At 38.0% G+C, this 26344-nt stretch overlaps 1 protein-coding gene across 4 annotated transcripts in view; it reads right to left on the reverse strand.

Moving 5' to 3' along the window:
* The window catches only part of GMDS (GDP-mannose 4,6-dehydratase), a 431792-nt gene that overhangs the window by 257362 nt on the left and 148086 nt on the right, over positions 1 to 26344 (reverse strand). For all 4 annotated transcript variants that reach the window (XM_086740292.1, XM_086740289.1, XM_086740290.1 and 1 more), the window contains 2 exons: positions 3812 to 4004; positions 2849 to 2953 (listed from right to left, as the gene is read on the reverse strand). In XM_086740292.1, coding sequence (XP_086596418.1) covers positions 2849 to 2953; positions 3812 to 4004 — 298 coding nt within the window. The remainder of the gene's footprint in view (positions 1 to 2848; positions 2954 to 3811; positions 4005 to 26344) is intronic.

Below are 26344 nucleotides of genomic sequence, written 5' to 3' on the forward strand. Positions count from 1 at the left end.
TTAAGCACTATCTACCCTTATGAACTCTGTGTAGACGTCCTTATTATCATACAGGCTACATGAGATTAACAACCAGTGCTCCTTTCTGAGTTAAAACCAGGAAGGCTAAGGAGAAGAACTGGTATCTGCAATAAGAGGTGTATATTCCTAAATTCCTTTCTCATGGAAGCAGTTCTTGAGATCAGGCAGTTCTAATTTTCACCAGCCTCGTGTATTGCTGCCCCAGTAGCATAATATCTGAACACTCTATGAAGAGAAATAATGAAGTAAACTCTTTACAATTGTCTGTTCAACTCAGCCTCAGTGACTAGCTGCTAACAGCCAATTGGCAGACAACTGCAATTCATCATCCTTCACCAGGAGTACTGGTACTTCAAATACAAATACTTCTATATTTGATCACAGTCCACAATACAGGCTGCCAGGCACCAAAAATGCATTCTGTTAATCCTTATCATTGCCTTACAGGGTAACATACCTCATGGAGCCCTACCTACAAGAAATATTAGGATTTGTCTCTTCACAGTCCTTCTCTATAAATACATTCACTGTAGGAAGTCTACAGAAATTTTCAGAAGTACAATTAACACTTCAGATACGGGGAAAAAAAAACGCACTGTCTGCCAGAACAGACCAACTCTGCACCTCAGTAAGCAGCACTGTCACAACCTTCTGCTCTCCCCTGATTCCCAGGCATTATGTTTTGTGTGGACAAGATGCACTTAGAGTCACCATCAATGGGATGTTTTATTCGATCAATTCAGTGTAACACTAAACCAACTAGAATAATGGTATGTAATATTGGAATAAAATATGTATCGGTTTATTTAGGTATTCCCAATCTCTGAAATCAGTAGGAGGAAAGAAAAAAAAAAGCCAAACTATAAGGCATTTTAAAACTTCTGTGTATATTACCATCTTCACACAGGAATTAGAAATCCCAGTTAAATCCTCTTTTCTTCCCAAAGTGCCTTTGCACTTTCAAAAACATTAGGAAAGTGATAAATGGCTATTAAGCAACAACCTCAAATTTAGTTTTCTTCCATTTTCTCCTCTGTATAAATTTTCAGACTTTTTTCTCATAAAAACACTAAGCAAATGACACTGGGCTGTGGTTACAGTTGCTGTCCTGGCTTGTACTCTCACTAAGGCAAACAGAGCCAACTGAAACCATTTCTAAGACAAGAATCCTGTTTGTGGCATAGGGGTCTTAAAACTGCACCCAGCACATACATACAACCAAAAGTACAGCCTGAGACTTCAAAGCACGGACTTGGGTTCTCTGCGGGGACATTAAATGTGTTGAAAATATACTTTGGATTGGAAGCTCCATTGCAGCAGTGTGAAAGCCAGAACAAATGTCAGAAGGATCAAAATAGCAACAAGCACTGAAGTTTTCCTCCTTCAAAATGGCAGAAGCCTATAGAGAAGCAGCACAAATGATAAATGTTTTCCTATAATTTCCATCTTATCTAGTAGCTCCTTAGTGGTACTAGAAATCATGCCAAGCTAATATCTTTCATTGCATATTCCGTCATTCTTTATGTTGGTCAGAATGTTTTAGTTGCTTAATGATAACTCAGAGCAACTTGGACATCAGTTTAGAGTGCACCTAGAATTTATCATAGTGAACTGTTTAAAAGAAAGTAAAGTATTAGGGCTTCTAAATGAAACAATCTATTGAATTTGATTATATTTTAATTTTTCATTTGTACTGTCATCTGCTTCAGTGAAGTATGCACCAACTTCTACTACCGAATATTTGATGCATTACTTACCATCAATGATGCCTACCCAGTGTACTATGAAGCTTTGCAGCTGTGACTCCAAAAGACTGAAATAAATTTTTAAATCCTACTGACACTGACTCTTTTTCTTTTCTTTTTTTTTTTAAATGGAGTTGCAATTATTGTCTATTTTGTATTTGTAAGTATGATTAAAATTACTGTATTTTGTGCAAGGCTATAATTTATATAATTGCATTCCTGTAAAATTTGAATTTATTTTTCATTTAGACCATAATAAAAGGCTTCTGCACTGAGAATCCATTTTTCTATGTTAATTTAAAGTTTAATTTTAGAATGTTTTCTACAGTCACAGTACTTTAAGGGCAGAGGAAAACTGTCACCATATAAGAGACTCTTAATCAACCATGGACTCTTGTCAAACTAAATACCAGTATTAATTGTTCATAAAGTACTGCAAGAGGAAAAGGGATGATCAAGTGGAATTTAAACTGCATTGCTATTAAGGATTAAATGGAAAGGCATCTTAAAGCCATGTGTTAAAAGCCATCTTGTCAGAAGGTATGGGATATAATCCACAAATTTTTAAATTATGCCAGGCTGTACTGACTAGTCTTACGAATTTAGAGAGTCTTATTTCTGCCTCTTAATTTGACATTTATACACAAATAAAAATCTTGAGTACAAGTCACACCTGAAACTGCATCTGTTATGCAGTTGCCCACCTAAATGTTCAGAAAACCTGCCTTTTAACGTGTCATTTTAACATTTTAGCCTTAACATACTTATTATCAAGAGGGAAAGAAAACTCAGGGATGTTACAAAATTATTGCAGTCAATCTTGAGAGCGCCGATACACAAAATCAGATACTTCAGTGGCAGAGGGCTACAAAATAGAATATAATGCTTGAAAGGGAAAGCTGCTGTTCTGCCGACTCTGAGACTACCAGGAGAGCTGCATTAAACGCCATGAGCAGCCTACGAGTCACGACACCCTCCTTACAGAATTTTGGCAAGTTTAAATGAAACCTGAGGATGTATTGTTTCATTTTTCTGGTCAGATGTACACAAAGTTGGGAACAGTTTCACATGGATTTTCTAACCTCTCCTGGGGCTTTCGTGATTGAAGAGGATGCCGTTCACAGCAAAGAGATTGTAGGCCTCTCTGAAGTTCACCACAATCCAGTAGGCATACAGTTTTGCTGCCCCTACAAAAATAAGTTAAAAGCATTATGTATTTCTGCTCTGCTTGTACACAACTTAGACAGACACATGTACACGTCTCTCTCACATGCAGGGTAAAGTCAACGTTTCAACAGTGGAGTGCCTTAGAGTTTGATTAATTCGCTATATGTGCCACATGTAATGTGGAAAAAACATCCAGCCCAACAAAGAGCAGCTGAATGGGAAAACACTTCTTTTCTGTGCAGCCTCTGAACTGGCCAGGAAGTGTTACAGCACTTTCTTGCTTGTTTTCTTGTGCACACTCCAGCATAGCACTTTTTCTTTTACAATATAATTATCACAGCCAGAGCGTGTGAAATACGCCACTGTGGTGACCTCTGCTAATAATAATAATAATAAATACTTTGGAGGAATAAAACTGAAAATCTGGTGCCTTAACACTCAAATTGATTTGAAACTTTATCACCAAAGTTCTCCATGCACATTGCTTTAATAAGAATTTCATGTGAGTTCATGAAGAAAAAAGCGAGCTCTTGGGAGTTTTTCATTTAGGCAACAAAAAATATGAAACCTTATCACTTCACTGGTATCTCACAACCCTTTGTGAAGGAAAAGCCACCCTTCCCCCTCTCTCTACAAGAGCTCTCCACCTCTGAGCTGAATGAACACGGTCTTCTGAAGTGAGATGCTAATTTCCAACCCCCAGGCAATGGCAGCAAATACTTTTTGCATAGTAATTCATAAAGTTATGCCTCTTGACATGTCTAGTCACTTTAGCTCTATCATCATTCTAATCTCACACCCAAATTACTTCAGCCCTGAGACATAAGCAGGGAGAACAGACAGACAGACAGTACACACACACCATCAGTGCTCCTCACCATAAGGCGATCTTGGGTAAAAAGGTGTGGTCTCCTTTTGTGGGATTTCTTGCACTTTTCCAAAAAGTTCACTGGTGGAGGCTTGATAGAACTTCACAGAGTTGATAAGGCCACAGGTCTTAATAGCATCTAGGAGCCGTAAAGTGCCAACCCCATCAACGTCAGCAGTATATTCTGCTAGGTCAAAAGAAATCTTGGGGAGAGAAAGAAATAAAAAACCACCAATTTTACTAGGGGAACCAGAACATGCTGTGATCATGTACAACCAGACAAAGTAATACATCACTTGTCACAGACCATCTAGACACTTTGGTACAGAGTAGATGCTCAGCTTACAAAAGTACCCTCAAAGGATTTCTAAGAATAAACAAGTAGTTCCATAAATAGCAGAACCAAAAGACTGGTGTTCCCTGATCTCTCTCTCAGGATTATTTTCCCACGTGAAGCAAGCGGTAAGCCTCCCCACAGTGGGAGCATTATCAGGCTCTCTCTCATCTCTAGAGCTGCCAACTTTCACACTATTCACTTGGGCTTAACATCTTTGACACATTTGAATTTGGTTAAAATCATCCAAAAATATTTTTAAAAAAATATTAAATTAGACAACATGACAGCATAAATATGTATTAAAAAAAATCCACAAACTTTAAAAAAGGTCCAAAGTTTTGCAATTTAAATACACATCAAAATGGAGAGAAGACTATAAATATCTGTTATCAGAGATTCCCAACTCCACCTGACTAAAGTCTACCAGAGCTGTAGCTTTTACACACAGGTTAAGGAGATGATGAAGTGGCAGAGCAAAAGGCAAAGGCATGCAAAAGAAACCTGACATCTCCTCCAGCTGACATATCCTTCAAAGTATGATAATAAACTTGTATATGCTGCTTGGCCAAGACTCCTTTTTCTCTCCAGATTCCAGTAGTTCTCAGTTATCTTTATGATGAACTTCATTGTGGCATAGGCCAGAAGACAACATTTGAGTCCAAGCTTTCAGTGTGTTTCAGAAATATATTAATTCTATTCCTTGCAGTTAAAGAAGAAAGCTAAAAACTGGAAAAAGTAAGCTGAAGGTAAGAGATTTTCTCCCTCTGATGCCCATCCCAGAGCATGTTCCTCCTTACTTCTACATCCTCTCTGCAACCAGGGATTGTGCGTCTATATGTGAGATTAAAAAAAAATGTTCCCTGGTTATACTGACAGTGTTATAAAAAAGGAAAGGGGAATGGACCTTTAGAGCAATCATCTCCTCCATCGCGCTGACCCAAGGAAGAATTACTTTCCCTCTGTCCCCTCTGGCTGATGATTGACTTTCAGGAAGGAACTGCAGAGCCATGGCAATGTTACAGTCTTTTTATATGATCTAGGCTAGAGGTTAGTGAGACACTAGCAAAGTCAAAGAGTACAAATCTATGAACCCCCCTTCATTAGTCTTCAGTGACAGGATAACTACTGATGGAGGGGAGGGTAGATGACCATAGCTGGACAAGCTGAGCTATCACAGTGAAATCAGAGGGAAACCTGTCACTTACCAGGCATTTTTTCAGGCTCTGCAGATTCAGACAGATAGCCCTGTATTAATTTCTTCTGTTAAGCCACTTTCACTATTCAGTAATCACTAGAGGTTTAAAGCTTATTTACGCAGCAGATGAAATAAAAATAACTAGATTAATTTGAATTTACACTTATAGTTCATTTAGTACAGGTATGAAATAATCTAAATTGTGTTAGTGTACTCCAAAATAAAAATGTTCTTATACAGTTTTGGTCTAAAATAGCTAATGGTATGAACGAAAAGAAACTTCTTTTTTTTTTTTTTTTTAACTAAGAGAAAAAAAAAAGAAACCTAATACTTCAGCTTGTTAACATGGTATGACCCAGCTGAAATTGAGCACTGATTTACTGAGAAGTGCTGAGCATTTTTTATTTTAATCCATTTGGCACAAAGATGACAGGCACTTAAGGTCTCTGAGCTTCACTGTTAGAGTAACTCTTGGGAAAACATCTTAATGAATAGGTGATATAGTCAATAACGCATGAACATAAATTAGTGTATTTACCATACGGCTAGCACCTTCAGATATTCATAGTAACATCCCAGTTCTCTAACTAAAGGCAAAACACTTAGTAATTGTAGCAGAATCAGGAGGTATCATTTCCAACAAATAGCCAGCTAAAACATCACCTCAAAATGCCAATCTTTGCTTACATATTCTACTACAAAGTAAATGGGACGTGCAACTGAGGTGGCCTTAAATCAGAGATCCTAGATTATAAAACCTCTTAACCAGAGTGAGCAACGAGCCTGCAGCAGCAGCACTGGGAACTGCTCTCCCCACCTGATGCAAAGACCAGTTTCACAAGAGATGCTTTTCCCTATTGACTTATGAATAACCTCAATATTTATCTAGAAAAATCACTCCCTAGGGTGTGAAGTAATTGTGCTTCCACGCTGGCCGAGTCTGAGTATCCCTGAGTAGAAATCGCCAGCTTTGTGCCTATTTGGTGGTTTTGCAATGTGGACTATTGTTCAACAGGGACAGGACTCAGATCTCCAAACTAATTTCATTTTGGACTGCAGGTTAGACTAGAATGGCAGTCATGAAAATAAAAAAATTATTTTATCCACTAAAACCTCCAGCACAGAACTGCTGCACTGTTAAGACACCGTGCAGTGTAGGGGCAGTAATATGGCAAATACAAATAAATGCACGTTGCATTTAATTTGATTCTAATTCAAAGTTAATAACACAGTTTTATAAAATAGTGGATTGATTAAGTAGTCACAAATGAGACAAGATAAAGCAGGAAAAGGTGCCGAGTTATCCATCACCACATTATTTCCCTCTTATACGTATCGTTTTGTGTGAGATCAGCTGGAAGACTGGAGTAAAAAAAAAAAATAATAACGCAGAGACCTCATTAAGAGGGATGTGCAAGAAAGAATTGACATACATGCACAACACAAAAAAAGACAGGGGTCTGAGTTACAGAAACCAAATACAGAATGAGATTCAATAGTTGTTAGTCATAGAAATAATCTTCACTAGTACGCTGCACTCAGTGGGGACTACCTGAGAGAGTAAAACTTCATGAAAATTATTGTAAAGGCAGGCGTATGAAGGCTAAAAACAAGCCACATTTTCTGGAAGATTATACATTTATCCAGTGGAAAAAAAAAGTTTAGGTAATACCTACAAATGAGACTTTTGAAACAGCCTAATTTATGACAACTATCTTAAGTGCCTGAATTAAGAAGCTTGTCTCCCTGTACACCAATAGACAGTCGTGAGTCAGAGCAGAAAGCCTAACAGAGATACCCTTGATCATGCTTTGCAGAAACTATATACACCCTAGTTTTTTAATTTAGCTACCTAAGATAGATGCTCCATTCTAACCTCAAAAATCCCAAACTATCAGTTACTGTCAACTGTGCAAAGGAAACCATGTGACTAACAACATGTTTGAAGACAACACCAGGAGTTTTTGTAATGACTGGAGTAGGGAAAAGAAGCTTCTTTGCCTGGCAGAAACTTTAAACCTGAAAGTTTTCTCAAAGAGTATTGAAGGAATGGATCCAATACCTCTTTGCCCTCTTTGGACAGACTGTGACAAAGGGAAAGCATGTCATTCCAACAAACCAGAAATTGTTTACTTCGAACATGTTAGTCTGAGTGACTTGGCCCTCCCTTCCCGTGTACAATGGGGACACCGTGCTTTTGCAGTTGTTGTCATTGATCTCTGGAGATACTGTGAATGTATATGCTTAAGATGTGTCTATTTATTCCATTCGATATGTAGTGATAACAGTGTGGTGTGTCATTAGAAGTGGAGAGAACAATCAAAAGACACTTAAATGCTTGGTCAAAAGTACTTTGATTCCAGATTTTGGGGTCCTGAACACCTTGCAAAGAATACTAAGAAGGAATCTGACTCCTTATGTACATGGGACTTCTATATACTGAGTATCTTCACTGCTGGATTCATCCCTAATTCAGTACATTTCAAATACATTCTTGGGCAAGTAAAAATTTCCACAGCAACTCTTACCTATAGGATGACAAAATTTTCCTGCCAAAAGCATAGTTTCATTAGTTATAACATTCCTGGAATCACAGGATACAATACCAATACTCTGAATCACATTATGTCTCCTCTTTCACACTGCTCCAAGAATTACAAGTTTCATGAACTGGTTTCTACCTTTTGAATTTGAACTCTTGTTTTCCCTTCTTCCATTTATTTCTTTTTTTTTACTTTATAATCGCCAGACGCGATCTCTACAAGAGATTTGAATTTAATAGAGCAATGTTGTTAAATATGATGTTTCCCAACTGATCATTCAAAACCAAGCTTAGCAAGGTCTTTAACAAGATTTAAAAGCTTACTGAAAACTATCTAAATGAAAACATATGGGTCTTACCCGCTACAAGAACACATTCCTATCATGTCTATGAGTACTATATACAAGCCTGCAGACTTAATACTTCCTTCTGACCAATGCGTTGTCAACAGTTGTGATATTCTGAAAATAAGTATCAATTTAGCACACACACAGGTTTGGCTTTGTGAGGTACTTAATCTCTGTTTTGTCATTTGGAACAATCCAACAGATGGGCTGCAATCATATTAACTATTAGCTTTCAACCAAAAATAGCATGAACTAGAAGAACATGCTTCAATGCTCTACCTAAGGAATATAAATAACAATCTCAGATTTCATCTCCTTCTTATAGTCTTCTCAGTTTCAGAAGATGGGATTTCTGGAAGGCTAGTGTTATCAGAGGGAAGATTATGTGAAGTCCCAGGAGGAAATAGGATAATATGAATGTAAATTATTATTCTTTCACTGTAAAAGCAAAGTTGGCTAACCTAACTATAACATTAAAATAAGCATCTTTGCTTTCTTGAAAAATCTCTTTAGATTATCAGCATAGAAGACATGTATCAGGTCTCTTTAAGCACTGAGAAAGGTTTACAGCTGAGAAGCAAATCACAAAATGGAAAAACTGCTTAGAAATGCTTCAAGTCTCACAAGTTTCAGAGCAGTTACTTTTTTGTATTCTTTAAAATCAATTCTGTTTGCTTTGAATATTCAGTGTGCCTTCTACTGCCAATAAAAACCACTGGGATCACTTCTATCATCTCAGTAAACAAACTGCTCAACCACTAGGAACAGGCATGTAAAGCATAACATTCCAGTTGCTAAATCTAATACAGACTATGGGCCAAGCATGCCTATAAAGTCCTAATACACTGGAAAAAAAAAAGAAAAATCCTAGGGATTTTAGGAAATCTAAAGAATTTGGAGGGAGCTGGGTGGTGTGAAGGGGATGGGGTGTCAAGAACCTATATATCTACAAAAATATCAGGTAACTTTCTCGGAGAATATGACAATTTCTCTTCCCCCCTCGCCCCCCAAGCCCTTAACTCATAATGAATGCTTAACACATTGCCCTCTCACCCAATAAAAGAAGTAGTTGAAAGATACCAAAATCCCCCAAACAACTATATATTTTTGTTATACGGAAAAATAATCAATTCAATAGCTCTGAACTGCTTATTATTAAGCAACCCTCTTGACATCTTAAAGCCCTGTTCAACTTCTCAGCTCAACAGAAATTAACTGCAAAAAATGACTGAAATTCTAGATGAAAGGAATATGCCTTTTGTAGATTTATCTTATTTCTTTCCCTGTTCTCTCGTTAATATAACAGAAAAAAATAAAGTGATTTGTATAAAATTAGAGTAATTTGACAACATGATTGTAAGTAGAAAATTAGCAAGGAAAAAGTTTTAAGTGGAAGCAGAAGTCCACATTTTTTCCTAAAATTCATGTTAACCCAAGCCATTCACAACATTACTGCAGCAAGAGAGCCTGGATACTTGGATTTTCAAGTTACTTGTGATGCAAAGGAATAAGCAGTGCAGCTGATAAAAGATGTGCTTGTCCACCAGTGCTTATGGTCCCAGAGGCTGAGTTCCCCTGCAGCTGTATCGTACTGTGGACTGTAGGCTGAGTGACCCAAGAGACTTCTTGAAGCAGTTAGAAGTTTGGTTTTGACACCAGTGGGCCAGTATTTCCGCTTCACCTCTAAGTGCAGAGACCCAAATCAAAGTGCAAAAATAAGCTATTTGTTTAGTGATCTTGAATAATCCGTCATGACCTTCATGTTCTATAATCCACAATAGACAACAACAAACTCTGCTTTAGGGATTAGCTCAGTCTTATACAAGTAACCCTAAAGTGGTTTTTATTACACATAAGAAAGAGGAGCTTGAATGTAAACCTGCTCATTGCCCCAAACACACACACACACACACACACATGCATTTGCACTCTCAAAAGGAGCACAAATGAGGAGGTGAAGCAGTGTTGAGTTGATTCATGGCTCACCACCATTCATTTCTCCAAGTGTATTGAGATCTGGGAAATGTGTGTGGGGAAAAAAGGGGTGGAATGAAGCAGAAGCCTCACAACAGAAGCGTACTTCTAAGACTGAAAAAATTGCTTGGGATAACAACAGCAGCAGAGCCATGCATCATCTTTCACTAAATCCCCTAGGGTCATGCCCTGCAGAATTCAAAAGCAACTATTACCTTTCAGCTCCATGAGTACTAAAAAGTTCATGAACAGGTAAGTTATACTGCTATTGCCCACACGAGACACGAGAGTGCTGCTAGACTGCCTGAAATCCTCAACTGTCTTGCAGTTGAACTGCTCTGCAGCTGAGTTCCCTAAGGGGCAGCAGCTTTCTTTGTGCAGCTGAAGTACTCAAGGATTAGTGGCAAGAGACCTCCTAATGTTCTCCATAGTGTATGCTCATATGGCAGCTTCTTATGGTTTGTTTTGGGTAAGTTTTCCTTGTAAATCTCCTCCTGATTAATTTAAAGGTCTTGATGAAAACTCTCTGAAATAATTTTTAAAGAGAAATAGCTTGGCAATATTAAAACAGACTTCCTTTTTCCCTCTTATGAGTAAAAACTACTACTTGCTTTTTGTTGGGGTAAAAAGAGAAAAAAAAAAATCAACCCAAAGCAGAGAATAAGCATGGAGAAATACTCCCTGAGTAGTTTTAAGTTTTATATTTATCAGACTAGTAGGGGCTGATAGTTGGATTGACTATTCAGTTTCTTAAAAAACTGACTCCTCCCTAGCAAACTGCAGATGCGGTTGTAAATCCAGCTTACAAGGTCATCACATTCACCTTTGCCTCTAAAGCAGCACACTGGTATATGCCTGACCAGTTAAGAGGCATAGAAGAATCACCAGTTGCCTATTATTTTCAAAATGTTGATGCCACAATCCTTAAATTGGAATATCCATTCTCTGTTTTAAGAACACAAAGTCTCCTGTATCTTGTACAGCTGTCTTGGCCATTGACTACTGATTGAAAGGTAGGTTTTGGAACAGATCTCCTAATAGAGGTAATTTGTCAATTGTTTATTCTTCTGCTTATTGACTAGCTAATTTAGTGGATTAAGAGAATTTAACAGATGGATTAAAAGCGAGTTGCCCAGAGACAGGTCAAAAGGTAACAGACACAAATTGAAACATGAAAAATTACAGTTAGCTATTAGGAAAAATAGATTCACAACATAGGTAGTCTGACACTGAAACAGGCTGTGCAGAGAGGCTGTGGCTTCTCCACCCTTGGAGATACTCAAAACTCAACCAGACATAGCCCTGAGCCACCTGCTGTAAGCTGGCCCTGCTTTACAGAAAGAGCTGATCTGGGTGACATTGAGAGATTACTTGCAAACTAAATTATTGCACAATTTTAAGAAGATAGAGAGATGGGATTACAGCAGCGCGTTTCAATGTTCAGACACGTAGTAGCATTGAATCAGTAGAAAGTGGATGTACACTGTGCAAGAAAGAGGCCTGGTCTTGTAGAAAATCAGTGAATTCTACTGGGGGAGTGGAGAGTTGTTCACAGCAACTTTTTGAAGGCACACAGTCCAACTTGCCGTTCATCATATCTCCTCCACAGAAGAGCTTCAGATAGAGGAATGCTCAGATCTGACAGTAAAAAAAAATACCAAAGTGGAGGAGGAGAAGGAGGAGGGATATCACAGAACATGAAATTCAGTATGGCTATAAACCTTTGTCACAAAAATGTAACCTCCCCATTAGTTTTGCTTATCTTCTCATCCATTTGTTATTAATTTGATGGAACTGGGGAGTTGTCAGGGTTACGTGATGCAAAGGATTTATCTTGCAGAACAATCTCCGACCCACTGTTCAAAGTCTTTAGTTTCAAATTACAGAGATTAGAAAAGAAGCTTTTAAAAAAGAAGCATTGAGTCTTTATTCCTTTCCAGCATGACTTTGTTCAGGGATAGTTTCAACATAAGTGCAAGGCACGTGAAGAAAAGTCAGGATGGGTTTCGATGTTTCAAATTCTGTAGCTTCAATGGCTACTGACACTGAAATATCCTAAAAGCTTTCTTAAATACTGAAGTCCAGCTGTGCCAGAAGCTTTAAATGCAATTTAGTAGAAAGACAAAAAGGGGCAACTTGCAGAGTCACTAGAGAACATTCAAAGAAAGATGTAAAAAGATAGCCAATTCATTTCACTTTATGCGTACCAGGGGAATAGAGAGCTATGAATAAATGCATGCAGGGAATACAGTCACTTTGAAAGAAACAACACCATTTTTACTCACTTTCACATATAAAGAAATTAATTTAAAACATACAGGTTATTTAAAATTCTAACATGACAACTAGGTTATAGTATTGATTTTCTTTTTTACTTCAGCTGCTTTAAAACATTCATCCTTGCTTTCTTGATGCCTTCAGACCATGTAGAAAGATGCTCTGCACAGAAGTGATAAAAAATCATCACAAGCAAAAAAAAAAAAAAAAGGAAAAAGAAACAAACCCCAACAAACCTTCACTGCCTACTTTTATGATTTTGCTAGACTTTCAGTGGATAGCATGTCAGATATTGAATTAAAGCAATAATCCACTATGGCACAGCTTTGTTGATGACAGTCTCTCCTCTCTTTGCCTTCCTAGCCAACAAGACTGCAAAACATGACTTAACACAACAGACCCTCCCGAATGTTGATACAACTCATGTGTTGCCTAGAAGCTAGAATTACCCCAGTGCTTTGCAAATGACTACCTTGCCTGGCTTTCTTGTAACTACTACTGATGCATAAGGTAAAATATCCCTAGGTTTACGGGCCCTGCCAGGAGTCTTGCTTTTTCAACCAGACAAAAACTTTATCTTTTCAGCATTTGTTATTTATCACTTAAGAAAATTACTTCCCAGACAGCAATTCCTCATACCAAATGGGATTCTATTAGAAAGCTAAGAAGCAGTTCAAACAATTGTTTCTCAGGTACTTCCATGAGGAAATAAAATATTTCATATATGGATTTTTGACAGATTTGAGTATGGACTAGGGTCTTTTTTCCTAAAGGGTATTTAATCTGGAAATAAAATGTACTGAACAAATGCAGAACTTTTGCAGAATAATTTGTCCGTTTTTACAAATACAGATAAGTACAAATTTAAAACTTACTATAAAATTGTAAACAATTCAACAAACTTTTTTTTTGTTGTTATTTTTTTCCCCCTCCCCACACATTATCTACCAACAACTGTCTGACCAGTTCTTCAAGTTATATTTGTCATTATTTTGGGTTTGGCTTTCTGTGCTATATCCACCTAGTAACTGAAGTAGCACAGCTTTCATGATAAAAAGATGAGAAAAAGTGCTGACTGCCAGTTAAGTCCTATGAGTCATTCTGACCAAGCTGTGCACACTCTGAATGAAGCATCTGTAGAGATACAACACATACTTCATAAAACATACACTTACTATAATGTTTAACAAAAGCTTTTACCTCTTTACTCTATGGAAATCTCTGTAATTTTTCCTTTTCTAAAATTAAAAGCACTTTCTCTCCCTCCTAACAATAACCACTATCTACTTCCTTACAGCTAACTGGGGGTTGAGTTTCCCTACTTCACAGAGGTATTGCAAGAAAAAAAAAAAATTAGATGAATGTCCATGTATTACTTATCAATGGGACCGTAAACCCAGTTAGATGGACTGCCCATAAATATGCCTAACTCAGCCATTCAGTTTGAAAGCTGAGTGCAGACACAGCCAAGTCACTGCAAGAAAACAAGTTATGATTTCTCTGTGGAGCTGAGGTAAAGCTATCTGGAAGCACTCTTAAACCACTGCAAATGCAAGACAAAGCAAGATAAAGCGATCAAAACGTACACCAACTCCTCTTTAGCTAGAATGTTTTCAGCATACCTCAGACTTCTTTGTAATTAATTTCTGAGGCTTTTGTTCGTTTTTACCGTGTGTCCATTAAGAATTAAATTGGGATGGCTAATTGCATGGGGCAAATTTGAATAGATATATATGTACCTACAAAAGACATGCTCCCACAGTCGGTACCTTCCCAGTTCCTGCTCCAGTACTCCAGCAGGAATGACTGGGAAAAATGAATAAACATGCAATGGCACATCAACAAATAAGTTACCAGGATTTTTTTTTCCATTTTCTTTTTTGAACAGGGCAAATCATTGCCTTTCCTTCCAATGCATAAGGTCATCGTCTGTGAAACAGCAGTCTAAAATCTGACTCAAAGAAAGATTAACAATTCCAAAACCAATCTATTTTTTTTTCTCGACAAAACCAGCAGCATTCTTTTTCTTTTACTTGAAAAGCTGACATTTAAAAACATTCTTTAAATAAATACAATAATCTGAGGTTTGCACTTGCCCTTAAAGAAAACCACTGAATCCTTTAACTTTATTAAAATTACAACCAACAAACCAAAAAACTCCACCCCACCTTGAAATGCAAAAGTGGGTGAACCTTAGTAGATGAGCACAAATACCCAGACCTGCAGTGCATGTACAGGCACTACATATGATTAATTTTAAAATCAGGGTATTAATAACATCCACAAATACAGTAGCTGATGATGGCTTTGTTGGGAATGATGTAATAAACCTGTAAAAACAACTTTCAGTAAACTCACATTAGTAACACCTAATTTTAACATACCATTTCAGGCAAGACGGGGATAGCAATAATTACGTACCTCAAAGTGGACTGAGCTAACTCTTCATCCTGTGTAGGAAGATACAGGAGTGGAAAACACTGTTATCACCACAGCTAGCACTCAAATTTCAATGTGGTTATAACACTTAAGAAACTACGAGCCTTACATCTTCTCCACTTGCATCCTTTCAGTGAGAACACTGCTGTTATCTACATGACAGTGAGCACTCTGAACTCAAAGGGGATGCCCTGCATAAAAAGTTCTGTTTAATCAACTCGTCTGCCTCAGAAGGATGTGGATGGCTAGAAAGAAACCTGTGGGATGAATCAGGAAAAAACATGTATCTTGACAGGTGTGTGGGGGTAGGGAGGAAAAGGCCAAGGGGCAGAGAGCTTGAGGGATGAGACCCTCTAGTTAAACTTTATTATTATTTTTCCTTTTTCTGAACAAGCAGGATGATACTCACAGAAAATAATCAGTCTATTGGATTTTCTGCTAGCATCCCCTTTGCCTTTACTTTATTCTTATAATTATTATTGACTATTAAAGACTCTCTACTACAATTCTTAGAAAATAACGCATAGGCATTAATAGTAAAATTCAGATTTGGCACTCATAAGGCATGGTGATCATAAATCAAAGCAGAGCATTGCAATTGATTTGTGTACTATAACCTACAACACTAAACTCTGCCCTGTTTTTCACCTATCTCTTGGGTTCTGACACAGAGAAAAGGGCCAGGAATAATAGCAGCTTTTCACTTGAACATTAAGATAAACCATTCAGGAAATAGGAACGTGGTAGGTAGCTAGTCGCATAAAACAAACAAGTTTGGGAGTTTCCCCTCTCACCCCTGTGAACAAATACTGTATTACTTTAGTCCACTTGACTGTACCCTAAGACAGCATTGACATTTTTATCTCTTGTAGTGCTAGAAGTGACCAGAGACCATACTCACACCTACAAGACAGTGCTCCTCTTTGTCTCTACTAGAGCGTAGCATTTGACGTGCCAGTAAACTCCCCCTCAGAGCAGCTTTGAGAAAGACTTGACTGGCATATAAAAAGCTCCACCAGCTTTCAAACTGAATTTTGCAGCCTCAGGATGAGGCATGTTGGAAATGCAATGTGAAAGATGCGGAAGACAAGACCGTGTTGCCAAAATGTAGTGAGCAAATCATTGGACAAGATCAGTGGGACCATCAAACTTAACAAATAAGGCGAAGTCTGTAAAAATGTGTATGTCTGCATTTGAGTTTTAAAAGAATGTACAGCTCAGGCATATGCCATGTCTCTATTGTATGCAAATATTTTATTTCAATTAGCACTTTTCAATCATGCTTTTTCTTTTCTGGATGACTCACGGATATCTCAGTCAAGAAATGGCAGGAGCATAAGCACATGCCAACAGGGTGCATTTATCTCACAGAGAGATAAATGTGGAAGGAAGCATGTAAATCTATCTCAGGATTTTTTTCAACCTTCTTCTCTTCCAAACATGTTTTCTCTACGTGCCTGCAAGCCTCTTTAACACAGCATACTCGCTTTCCATGTCCTTCCAAGCAAGCAGTATTCACAAGAATTTAATTGAAACTAAGGAAATTGTGTTTCCAGAGCTCGTTCATCAGGTAGGAAAAAAAAAAAAAAAATCTAGTTCAGTCTACAAGCGTTATCACACCGTATTAAGCCAAAGAAGAGGTCATAATACTAACTTGCCCGCAAATGCACATATGAAAAGGGGGAATCTTTAGAACTTCTACACGCTACTAAGAGAGTCCTGCAGCACAGGTCATTACGAGTGGTGATTGTCCACGAGGGAGACATGCTGAACAGCTGTGAAGTACGGCTGGATGAAAAAGTACCGCAAGTTAGGATCTGTGATTGCACACAACACTGACATAAGCTAAGAACGCTACATCTTGTGGTTGCAGTAGGAGTTTTAGCTAATTTCCAGAGTGCTGACCCCAAGCTGCTTTGGGGCTCCGAGCATCTTCACCTGGGATACAAGAAGTTCTGTCAAGGAACCGCAAGAATATGTGGAGAAACATAGTGGTGCTGCCACTTAGTCAGAGAAGCAGAGGAAATTGCTGAAGTTCATATGGGATTCTGGACCCATTAGTTAATTTTTGATCCTGCATTACGAGTATACACCAAAGAAGCTATGCTGAGAAGGCCAAGAAACTTAAATAATCAGTGTTGAAGAAGAGTTCTGTAATTGGTAAAAAATTAAAAAGTTTTGGCATGAAAGCAAAACCTCAGCAACTGTTTCACTTTCCACTCCTATAGATTTTAACACTTCTCATGGTGCAAGAGTGCTTTCTCCACACACAAATTGAAGCTGATGTTAACTGCAGTTGCATCTGAAAATATGTATTTTTAATACCGGTTAGGTTCTAGGCAGTAATCCCTTTCTCAGAAACTGAAAGATTTAAATGAAGTCATGGTTGCTAAGTGCACTATTCAGCCATATATCATCTTCTCAGAAGTACAAAGAGTACTCAAGGGTGAAGGGTTTTTAGGATAATGTACGATTTCTGCATTAAATACAGAACCGCCATTATATAATTTTAGCATCTTGCCAACTTTTTTTTTTTTTTTTTGAGCAGGAGGAAGAGGGAGAAATAGGGAGGTAGAATGGAACTGGAATAGTACTGTTTGTACCCTGGTGAATATTAGGGAAATGATAAATGATCCCTAAGCACACAGACTGATTTATGCAATAAAAAGTAAAATATGGTGGGGTGGAGCCTTCGTGTGAAAATCTCATCCTTGGACAGCTACAAGGTATGAAATGCACTCAAGAGTCTCAAATCCCTCAGGGTTGCAATTATCTCATGATAACCACACCCTGGAGAACTGTCTCTTTTGCTCCTCTGCTGGGTGGGAGGAAAAGGAAAGGGAAAGAGGTGTACTTCTGATTATGAAAAACAGAAGACTGATAGTTTACGTAAGCGAACCCTTTAAGCTAAAACTGTTAAGAGTTCTTATTTTTTCCTAATTAACAGCATGAATAAAAAAAAGTCATGTCTCATGCCAGTATGATAAAGGGAAAAAACAGAGATAAAGAAAAGCCATTAAGACAAATAGTAGTCAAAACCCACCACATATATACATAAATCAAACTTGACAGTAGCTGTCAGTTAATACAGTCATGGGATTAATAAATGCAACAAACAAAATGCAATTAAACTGCATTCTGCAAAGGCTGTTACTCAGAAAATCCAGATTAACTGTGCTATCCTTAAACCTGCAACATCGTTTGACAATCCCACCTGCATACAACTACACTTTTTTATTTCTTCTTGGAGTTCTAAAAGATATTAGAGAGCACTGAAGTTTTAGACTCTCTGTATTCTCTTGTAAAAGTCTGAATACTTCCTAAAAAATTCAGCAGATAATGCTAGGAAGTGTTTTATTTTAAAAAATGAGAATCAAACCATTTTAAATTTCTGAGCTATACAGGGTGTACAGATAATGCCCAGTTTCAGAATTAGCCAATAAAGATCCAATTAAAACTAATTGGTATTTACTTACATCTTCATTGTATGGAAATGTAGATGCAGACACATTTTTTCATGCTATAAGCATGCCAAATTTATGGAGAAAACATCTAACATGCTTGTAAATTATAGCGATGTATCAACCTAAAAACATATTTACAGGTAATATTTATCCTGTTAAATGAGGAAATAAACAATGCATTATCTTTGTCAAGTGAGAGAACACGTAAATACCTGATTCACTTTATTGAGCTGATAATATTAACTCTCTGCCAGCAGACAGTAACACTGTGCAACATCTTATCATATGCAGATATGAGATCTAAGTAAATATCATGCCAAAATTATATAGCAATCTGATCGTAGGAGTCTTGTATATCCCCAACGCTCCCCCAGGACTTTAGTTCTCATCAGCATTTAACAGCCACTAACACTTTTTAAATTACAGCTTCCTGAAAAAATCTAAATGCAAACCCTATTCAATTAATGTATTTGTGTGATATTAATTATCTGAAAAACTAGTATGCTCATAAAACTATATGTAAATACATTCTAGCACACAGTACAGCAAATATACACTGCACCTCAGAAGTTTGTTACAAATATTTATTATTTTCTTCAGATCCACTAGAAATGGAAAACTGAACCTACTTTAAGAACAGATGAGATGCAACAGTCGCTCTAAAATGCATGTCTTACACAGTACAAGCTTTAGTTCAGATTAATTCTTCGTCTCTCTCAGCTGAAAATTATGCTGCCTGCATTGGGAATTCTCATCTAACCTTAAACACATAGGAAAATTTACAGTTCAAGACAGTGAAAGAGGGGATAACGAAAAGTTTTTAGCTATTACACTATTTTTCTCACATTTCCCTTTGCTATTCATCAAATCCTTGAATGAGGTCTTTCACTGGAGCTGACCTATGACTCCACCATGTTTCTTCTATTGTTACAAGAGAGGATGACTGCCTTGTCGAGGAGGGGCTGAGCTTTTAAAATGAAATAGGTATTTCTAACACAATGAGTCTACAGTTCATCCATCATCTGTTCACAGCTCTGTATAAAAGAGGAAAAAAAAATGCAACGTGCTCCATGGTAAAGATTAACTAAAAATTTCACAGCTGGCAAGTCTGAGGTACTGTTTTCTCTGTAAAGAGTAAGGCCACATACAGAGAAACTGATTGACTGCTCACCAGGACTTTTTTTCCCCTCTCACTTTACTGCTTTGGTCTTGAACTTTATAGAAACCTGTTAAGTACAGGAATTTGATTTTTATTATTCGATTTTTTTCCTTCAAAACTGTATCAAAATATTCATACATTTAAAATGAGGTTTGGAATTTACCTACAATATTCCAGTGTATTTTGACAAAAGTATTTATCTGAACTTATTAAAAATTCCATTTGTAATGTATAAAAATACATTTCAGCTCCCTTTCTTTGCAATCTGAAGTAACACTTTTATTTTTGGAACAAAAGACTGCAGATATTATCTTTGATAACTAGCTCCAGATCTGTTCAGCATGTTGTCCAGACTGTAAATCCTCTTTAAAAGTTTACATTCATATTTAATATGCTACAGAACAAATAGAAATTCCTCTAAAATTTCTTATGTGTCTTATTCTTTATGTATCTGTATCAGCAGGCTTTTACTGAAAAATGAATAAATGATGTAAATATAAATAACCTCAGCTTAATCAGAGACAATTTTGAAGCTCAAGCGCAATCACAGATTCAGCAAGTTGAGAAGCTCCCCATGGACACAGGGTTTCATCCTGGTGGAGCTGCTGGTGGGGTCAGGGTCTAAGTTTACAAGTCTTCACCTTTTTAAGGAGGAGGAACGTGATCTCCAAAAATGTGGTATGTTCACATATGCTATGGTGATATCACAGAAGATCAAAAAAGTTTAAACACATGCATTTGGGGTGGTTCTGTGTTTTTAAACTACCACTGTAATCTGCCCTCCCAAACCCATTACCCTCCCCCGCCCTGTTAGAGAAATTAGGAAATCTGGATCCAAAGCCTGGAGCCATTAGATCATGTTTTGGCAGACCTTGATGTTCACAAAGCTGGTTGGGCACACAACCAGCACTATGCATTGACAGAATACTGCCAACCACGTTTGAGAAAAGCAGAGCTTCGCAGTGGTGAGAGTAAGAATCCTGTACATAACTGTGCACTATGGAAAACGCACAGAGCTACATGAGGAGCAGGAGTGCTTTCTGGAGTCTGTGTAACTTTTCTGTATCAATGTACGCACTGAAAAAAACTTTAATTGCATGCTGATTAAGTAACTCCCCAACACTAGGCTAAGGAGAATCATCGGCAGCATAAACCCCAGAGAGGTTGATAATAGGACAATAGCAAGGGTTTAGTAATAGGAGTAAAGTCCCCATGGCTTTACCTATCCATGCCTCACAAAACAGCCTTTCCTATTGCTTCATTCAAGTCCTGAGAATTAAGAAAAAACCCCAACACTGTACTGTTTCACACTAGTCCGTCTTGGCAGCCTATTGCATCCTGGCTGTAGAAGTATCTGCTTTCAAATTTTAAGCCCTCATGGCAATTATCTTGCTCTCAGACTAAACCTACAGAGCATATTTCAAAAGAAGTTACATCTAAACAGAGGGAATTCAACAGTGATCAATGTTCAACAGGCCTCAGTGGCAATAAACTATTTACTGCCTTAACCTTTTAAGTTTGCACAACCGAAGAGCTCGAGAGCCCTGTGATGAATTAGCTGAAGTGTTTGGTTGCGAGTCGAGCAGCCGCTGGTTCAAATCATCTGTCCAGCAACACCGCCTGCCTTACAGCCTCTGCAAACAACACCCAGCTGCCAAAGCCAGTGTCTTCTCATTCCTTCTGGAGTCCCATTGCCCAACCGTGGTTTCTGCCAACTTTTACTTATGTCCACCACCCCTAATGGAGTGGAAAACAAAGCACATCAAAAGCTGGGCATGATCCTAATCATCTTTTTATTACCCGCTTGATTATTACCTCACAGAAGACATAACACAGAGAGGACATCAAAGTGCATTCAGCACACTCACTGCTACAGTAGCTGATTTAGATCTGCTACCCTCCTCTTGCAAGATTGCCAAAATAAATTGAAAGGGAAAAAACAATCATGCCGATTGCATTAGCATCGTTGTCACCAAGGCTTTCCCACCACCCTGCTGCTGAAATACAGTAAGAGGAAGTAATCCACTACATATGGCTGAAGACACCTAAGGCTTGGCAAAGGACTTTTAGAAAGTCTGTCTTTAGAGAAGTTAGGTTTTATGGATTTCAAACAGAATTACTTTGCCTGTAACTAAAATGCAAGGCTAGCTCTTTTCTTTTAAAGTTGTGTTTGTAATACTGGGATTATTAGAATAGGTTTTTAAAATCAGTGAGACCTTTGTAGGTTTTTACAGCTTCAAATAATTTGATTTCTATCACCATTACTTGGAAATAAACCAGGTGATCTCTACCTTGTCCTTTCAGTTGAAACATCTTAAGATGTGTTTTTCTCTTTATCTAGATGTATGCATGTGAAATCTGTAGGCTAGGATACTACATATACACATCACAGTCAATGGAGGCTTTCTAAATAATCTGAGGAAATACAGAATCAGTTTTATGTTTTCATTTTCATATAAAATCTGGAGATATTATTTGCAATTTTCTTTTAATTTCAAAAGGAGAGAGGATTTTTTTTCTTTTTCTTTTTTTTTTTTTGTTAAATACTACTTCAGTGTTTATAATTAAAATGCTTGAATCATGCTAGTGCAAGAATCTGGACTCAATAGCAGAAACATCAATAAATGCTTCATTTCGTATAGAGTAAAACATGAACAAAACTCCCATAGCTGGTATTATTTAAGTCTGCAGGTGAGAAAACTGAAAGAAGCATCAGCTATTCTGACAGATATGTATATAAATCTGAGGAAAACATGATTACTAAAGGAGAACACCACATTTTTTTTGTTGCAATTGTTATCTTAATAACTAACAACTATACACATAAAGCTAATACTACTTACAATTCTCCTTTTTTCTAGTATAAAAAACTCCTGCGTAACACAGGCCATACGACTTCACTCAGTGATTCTTATATCAAGCTGTATAAATAGCTAGTAGTTATTTATATCTCTTAGGCAGGCATCCAATCTTGATTTAAGGACTGCAAGTAATGGAGAATCTTTCACATCCTTTGGTAAGCCACTCAAATGCTAATTGTCCTCACTTTAAAAAATTTGCACCTCTTCTCTAGTTTGAATTTGTTTAACTTTAGTTTTCAGCACTGGATCTCCTCATAATTGCCCACGAGGTTAAGCACCCTGTAATACCAAACATCTTATTCCCTCTGTGAACAGGATCAAATAGCTCTTTCACCTCCACTTTAATGAGGTAACTCTAGTGGTCTCCTAATGTCATTTACTGGGAAGGCTGTTTTCCAGCCCTAAGATTCACTTTTATCTTTCCTCTGAGTTGTTTCCCATTCTCAATGTGTACTAAAAAGCAGACGACTTCAGATGTTCTCATATGAGTTTATGTAAGCACTATTGACGCCTTATTTCTACTCAGTAGTCTCCTGTCAGTGTATTACCTTCACTGGTTTTCTGTCACATTATTGCCCTGTGCATAGTTCAGCACCTACTGCAACATATAAATTCTTCTGCAGTTTCTACCGTCCGGCATACAAACCTTTTTCCCCATTTTTATGTGGCTAAACTGCTTTCAGAGAGAGGAGTGCCCACTTCTGCAGAGGATGGAGCTTGGCTAACACATCCACTGGACCCTAACTGATTCCTCACAGAGCCACCTTGGGCATCCCTACTCCATATTCCCAAAGCCAGGACACTGAGCATTGCCAAGCCCTAGATAAAGTTAGCCTGTCTCCAACTATACTCCATCCAAGCGCGTACAACCCCGTTGTACGCTGCAGTTGTGCTGTACCTACCAGTGCTGCCAGGCCAAACACAGCTGTTAACAGCAGAGGTGAGGCTGGCAGCGGTTGAAGGCATATATTGCTAGAAGATGGAGAAGAGGAGGTGGCAGGAGGCTGCGCAAGCAAGTGCTGTGCCACAGAAGCGACGCAGGCCATATTCCACAGGAAGACTAAGCTGCTGCTGATCTTCTCAGGCACCCAGAGCAGATGCTCATTGGCTCCGTAGCACTGTTCCTCTGCTTTGGGGGTCTCTGGTCTTGTGTTCCCCTGTATGCTCACATCAGAGTGCTCCAGTGCCTTTTCCAAGGCTAAACACTGTATCTTTCCCCAGCACATTCACCTTTATCAACTCAAGGTGAACTACAATTAAAGCAGGTATTAAAATCATTTGACTGAACCTTTTTCTACATAAGAACTTAGGAACTGCAATCAATTATATTTGCAAACTGTAAAGCAACTGAAAGATTCTAGAAAGTTACTAGGGCAAAACACTAGATTTGTGAGTGATGAACCTATTTGGAAGCCTGATAACATGATTATAAAGAAAGAGATAAAAAACAGAGTATGTGAGAAGGAAGAAATAGGAAATGTCTTAGTACTGTGTTATAATTCTGCCTTATTTCTAAGAAGTAGTAGTTTTGATGACACCAGGAAACCATCAGATAGATAGCTGATGATTTCTCAGCACTCATCTTTTTTTTTTTTAAAAAAAAAAAAAAAAAAAGGCATTCTGGGTATGGGGAGTAGGAAGGTCTGGTCAAAGAAAATACTAGTGTTGTTTCCCTGGGGTTTCCATAAGGGAAACCAGCTAACTGGAAGAAGTGTTTTCTTGTGGTTTTTAAATTAAATGGTATATTTGGAAACTTATTTGTCTTTTAGATTTGTGTACAGAACAGATCCATTTAAAAGGCAGTTCGTACGTCGTAACTCTGCATTAAAGGCAGGGGTTTATACTGGTACCTGCAAAATCTTAGAAAATGTACCTTGAGCTCAGGACTCCATGCACGTGCAATGCTGCAGACAGGAAGTCCAATTTCCAGGTGGTCATGACCTCTTTAATGGCATAGACCTTGAGCAGACGTCAAAGGCACGCTATTATAGGCACTGGAGCTTTCCTTGCTGCCGTGTCACTCAAAAGCTGTGAGAGACAGCTAAGCCCTGACTGTGCCTCCCAAAAAGGCAAAGTGGACAGGAGTAAGACCCCAGCAAAGACAGCTGCATCAGACTAACCTCTTTCTGGCTCTGCTGGCACCATCTAATCATCCATTCACAAGCAGATGCGCTTTCAAACCTCTGGAGCTGATTTGCCAGATTAAGCTGATTTGCCAGAGAAGGGCAACAAAGCCGGTGAGGGGTCTGGAGCACAAGTCTTATGAGGAGTGGCTGAGAGTTGGGATTGTTTAGTCTAGAGAAGAGGAGGCTCAGGGGAGATCTCATTGCACTCTATAGCTTCCTGAAGGCAGGTTGTGATGAGCAGGGGTTTGGCCTCTTCTCCCAGACAACAAGCAGGACCCAAGGAAATGGCCACAAGTTGTACCACAGGAGGTTTAGATTGGACGTGAGGAAAAACTTTTTCTCCCAAAGAGTGGTCAGGCACTGGAATGGCCTGCCCAGGGAGGTGGTGGAGTCACCGTCCCTGGCAGTGTTCAAGAGGCGGCTTGATGAGAAGATACGGTTTAGTAACTGTGGCAGCAATGGTAGTGGGAAGATGGTTGGACTAGATGATCTTATAGGTCCCATCCAACCATGTGATTCTGATTCTATAAAGCTGCAATGATGAAGACAGTTCAGCTTCATCAGCATCTTTAACAAATTAAGGACCTCACTCGGATGGATCCAAAATGAAAGCAAAAAAAAAAAAAGGGGAAAAAAAATCTAGATCAAGCACACAAGATGACCCAGGCTTGCGTCACAAAGTTACACTCCTGCGTTTATCTCCTGAGTCACATCTAAAAAACCCTCCATATAGAAGCAGAAAGAAAAATTAATTGAATAGGACTGGAGCTCCTGAAATTATTAAATTTGTTGCAATGCCTTATAAGACTAAAATGTTCAGTAAATCTACCCCAAATCCTGTTTAAGGAAGTACAATTTTACTACAGTTCAGGTCAATTCTGCTGTGTCTGTTCCAACTTCTTCTGCAGAGAGGAACACACTGGAAATAGCTTTTTTTACACTGAAATCAATTTAATAGAGAGATAACAGTAACTTGAAAGCAAATGAAAGGTTTTCCCAAGCACAAGACACTTTTCCCTTGTACTGATAAGTTCCTCCTTTAATTTGTATTAGTTTTATTGCAACTATGTCTCTGTAAACACCACAGGATATGCTTTTGCTCAACTTCATTGTAACAGTTTAGTGATTTACCACCCCACATAAAAAGAAAAAAAAAAAAAAAAAAAAAAGGTGTTTGAAAGTATCATGAGATGCATTTTTTTTTTCTGAGCTAATGGGAGGAAAAGGTCCCTCGAAACAGAGATAGTCATTTGGATTTGTTAGGAAAATGAAAAATAAGACATAAGAAACACTCCTTCGGCTTATTTTGGGACCAAGCATTGTAGGAGTGAAATAATAAAAAAATTGTTTTCTCCTTGTTGGCTTTATCTCTCTGGCATGAAGGGATCTGGAGAATACAAATGAAGTAAACTTTGGAATTCCTGTAATGTGGCCAAAAAGTATTAAAGTTATTGTTTTATATATATGACTAAACATAGAAGGCCTTGATCCTTATTTACTGAAAGTAACAGCACACCACCTTGGTGGTGTGTGGTAGAATAAACCCTAGGGAGAATGGGCAGACACACACACACACTTACATTTGCATGTACATGTGTGCACACTAGCAACCCTCAAACACATCCTCTTGTCATTTTCTGACAGCTGCGTAAGTCAAAGAATTTATCTGTGTGAATCTGCTAAAAATTATTTTGAGGATTTTTAAATAGTAGCCGTCAATTTGTCAATTTTTTTTCCCAAGTTAAAAAGGAAAATAAATTTGATAACAGTACTGTTTTCAAACCATAATATGCATTGAAAAACATAGAATACCTACTGAACC

Source organism: Chlamydotis macqueenii, chromosome 2 (assembly GCF_036417535.1).
Source record: "Chlamydotis macqueenii isolate bChlMac1 chromosome 2, bChlMac1.mat, whole genome shotgun sequence".
NCBI lineage: Eukaryota > Metazoa > Chordata > Aves > Otidiformes > Otididae > Chlamydotis > Chlamydotis macqueenii.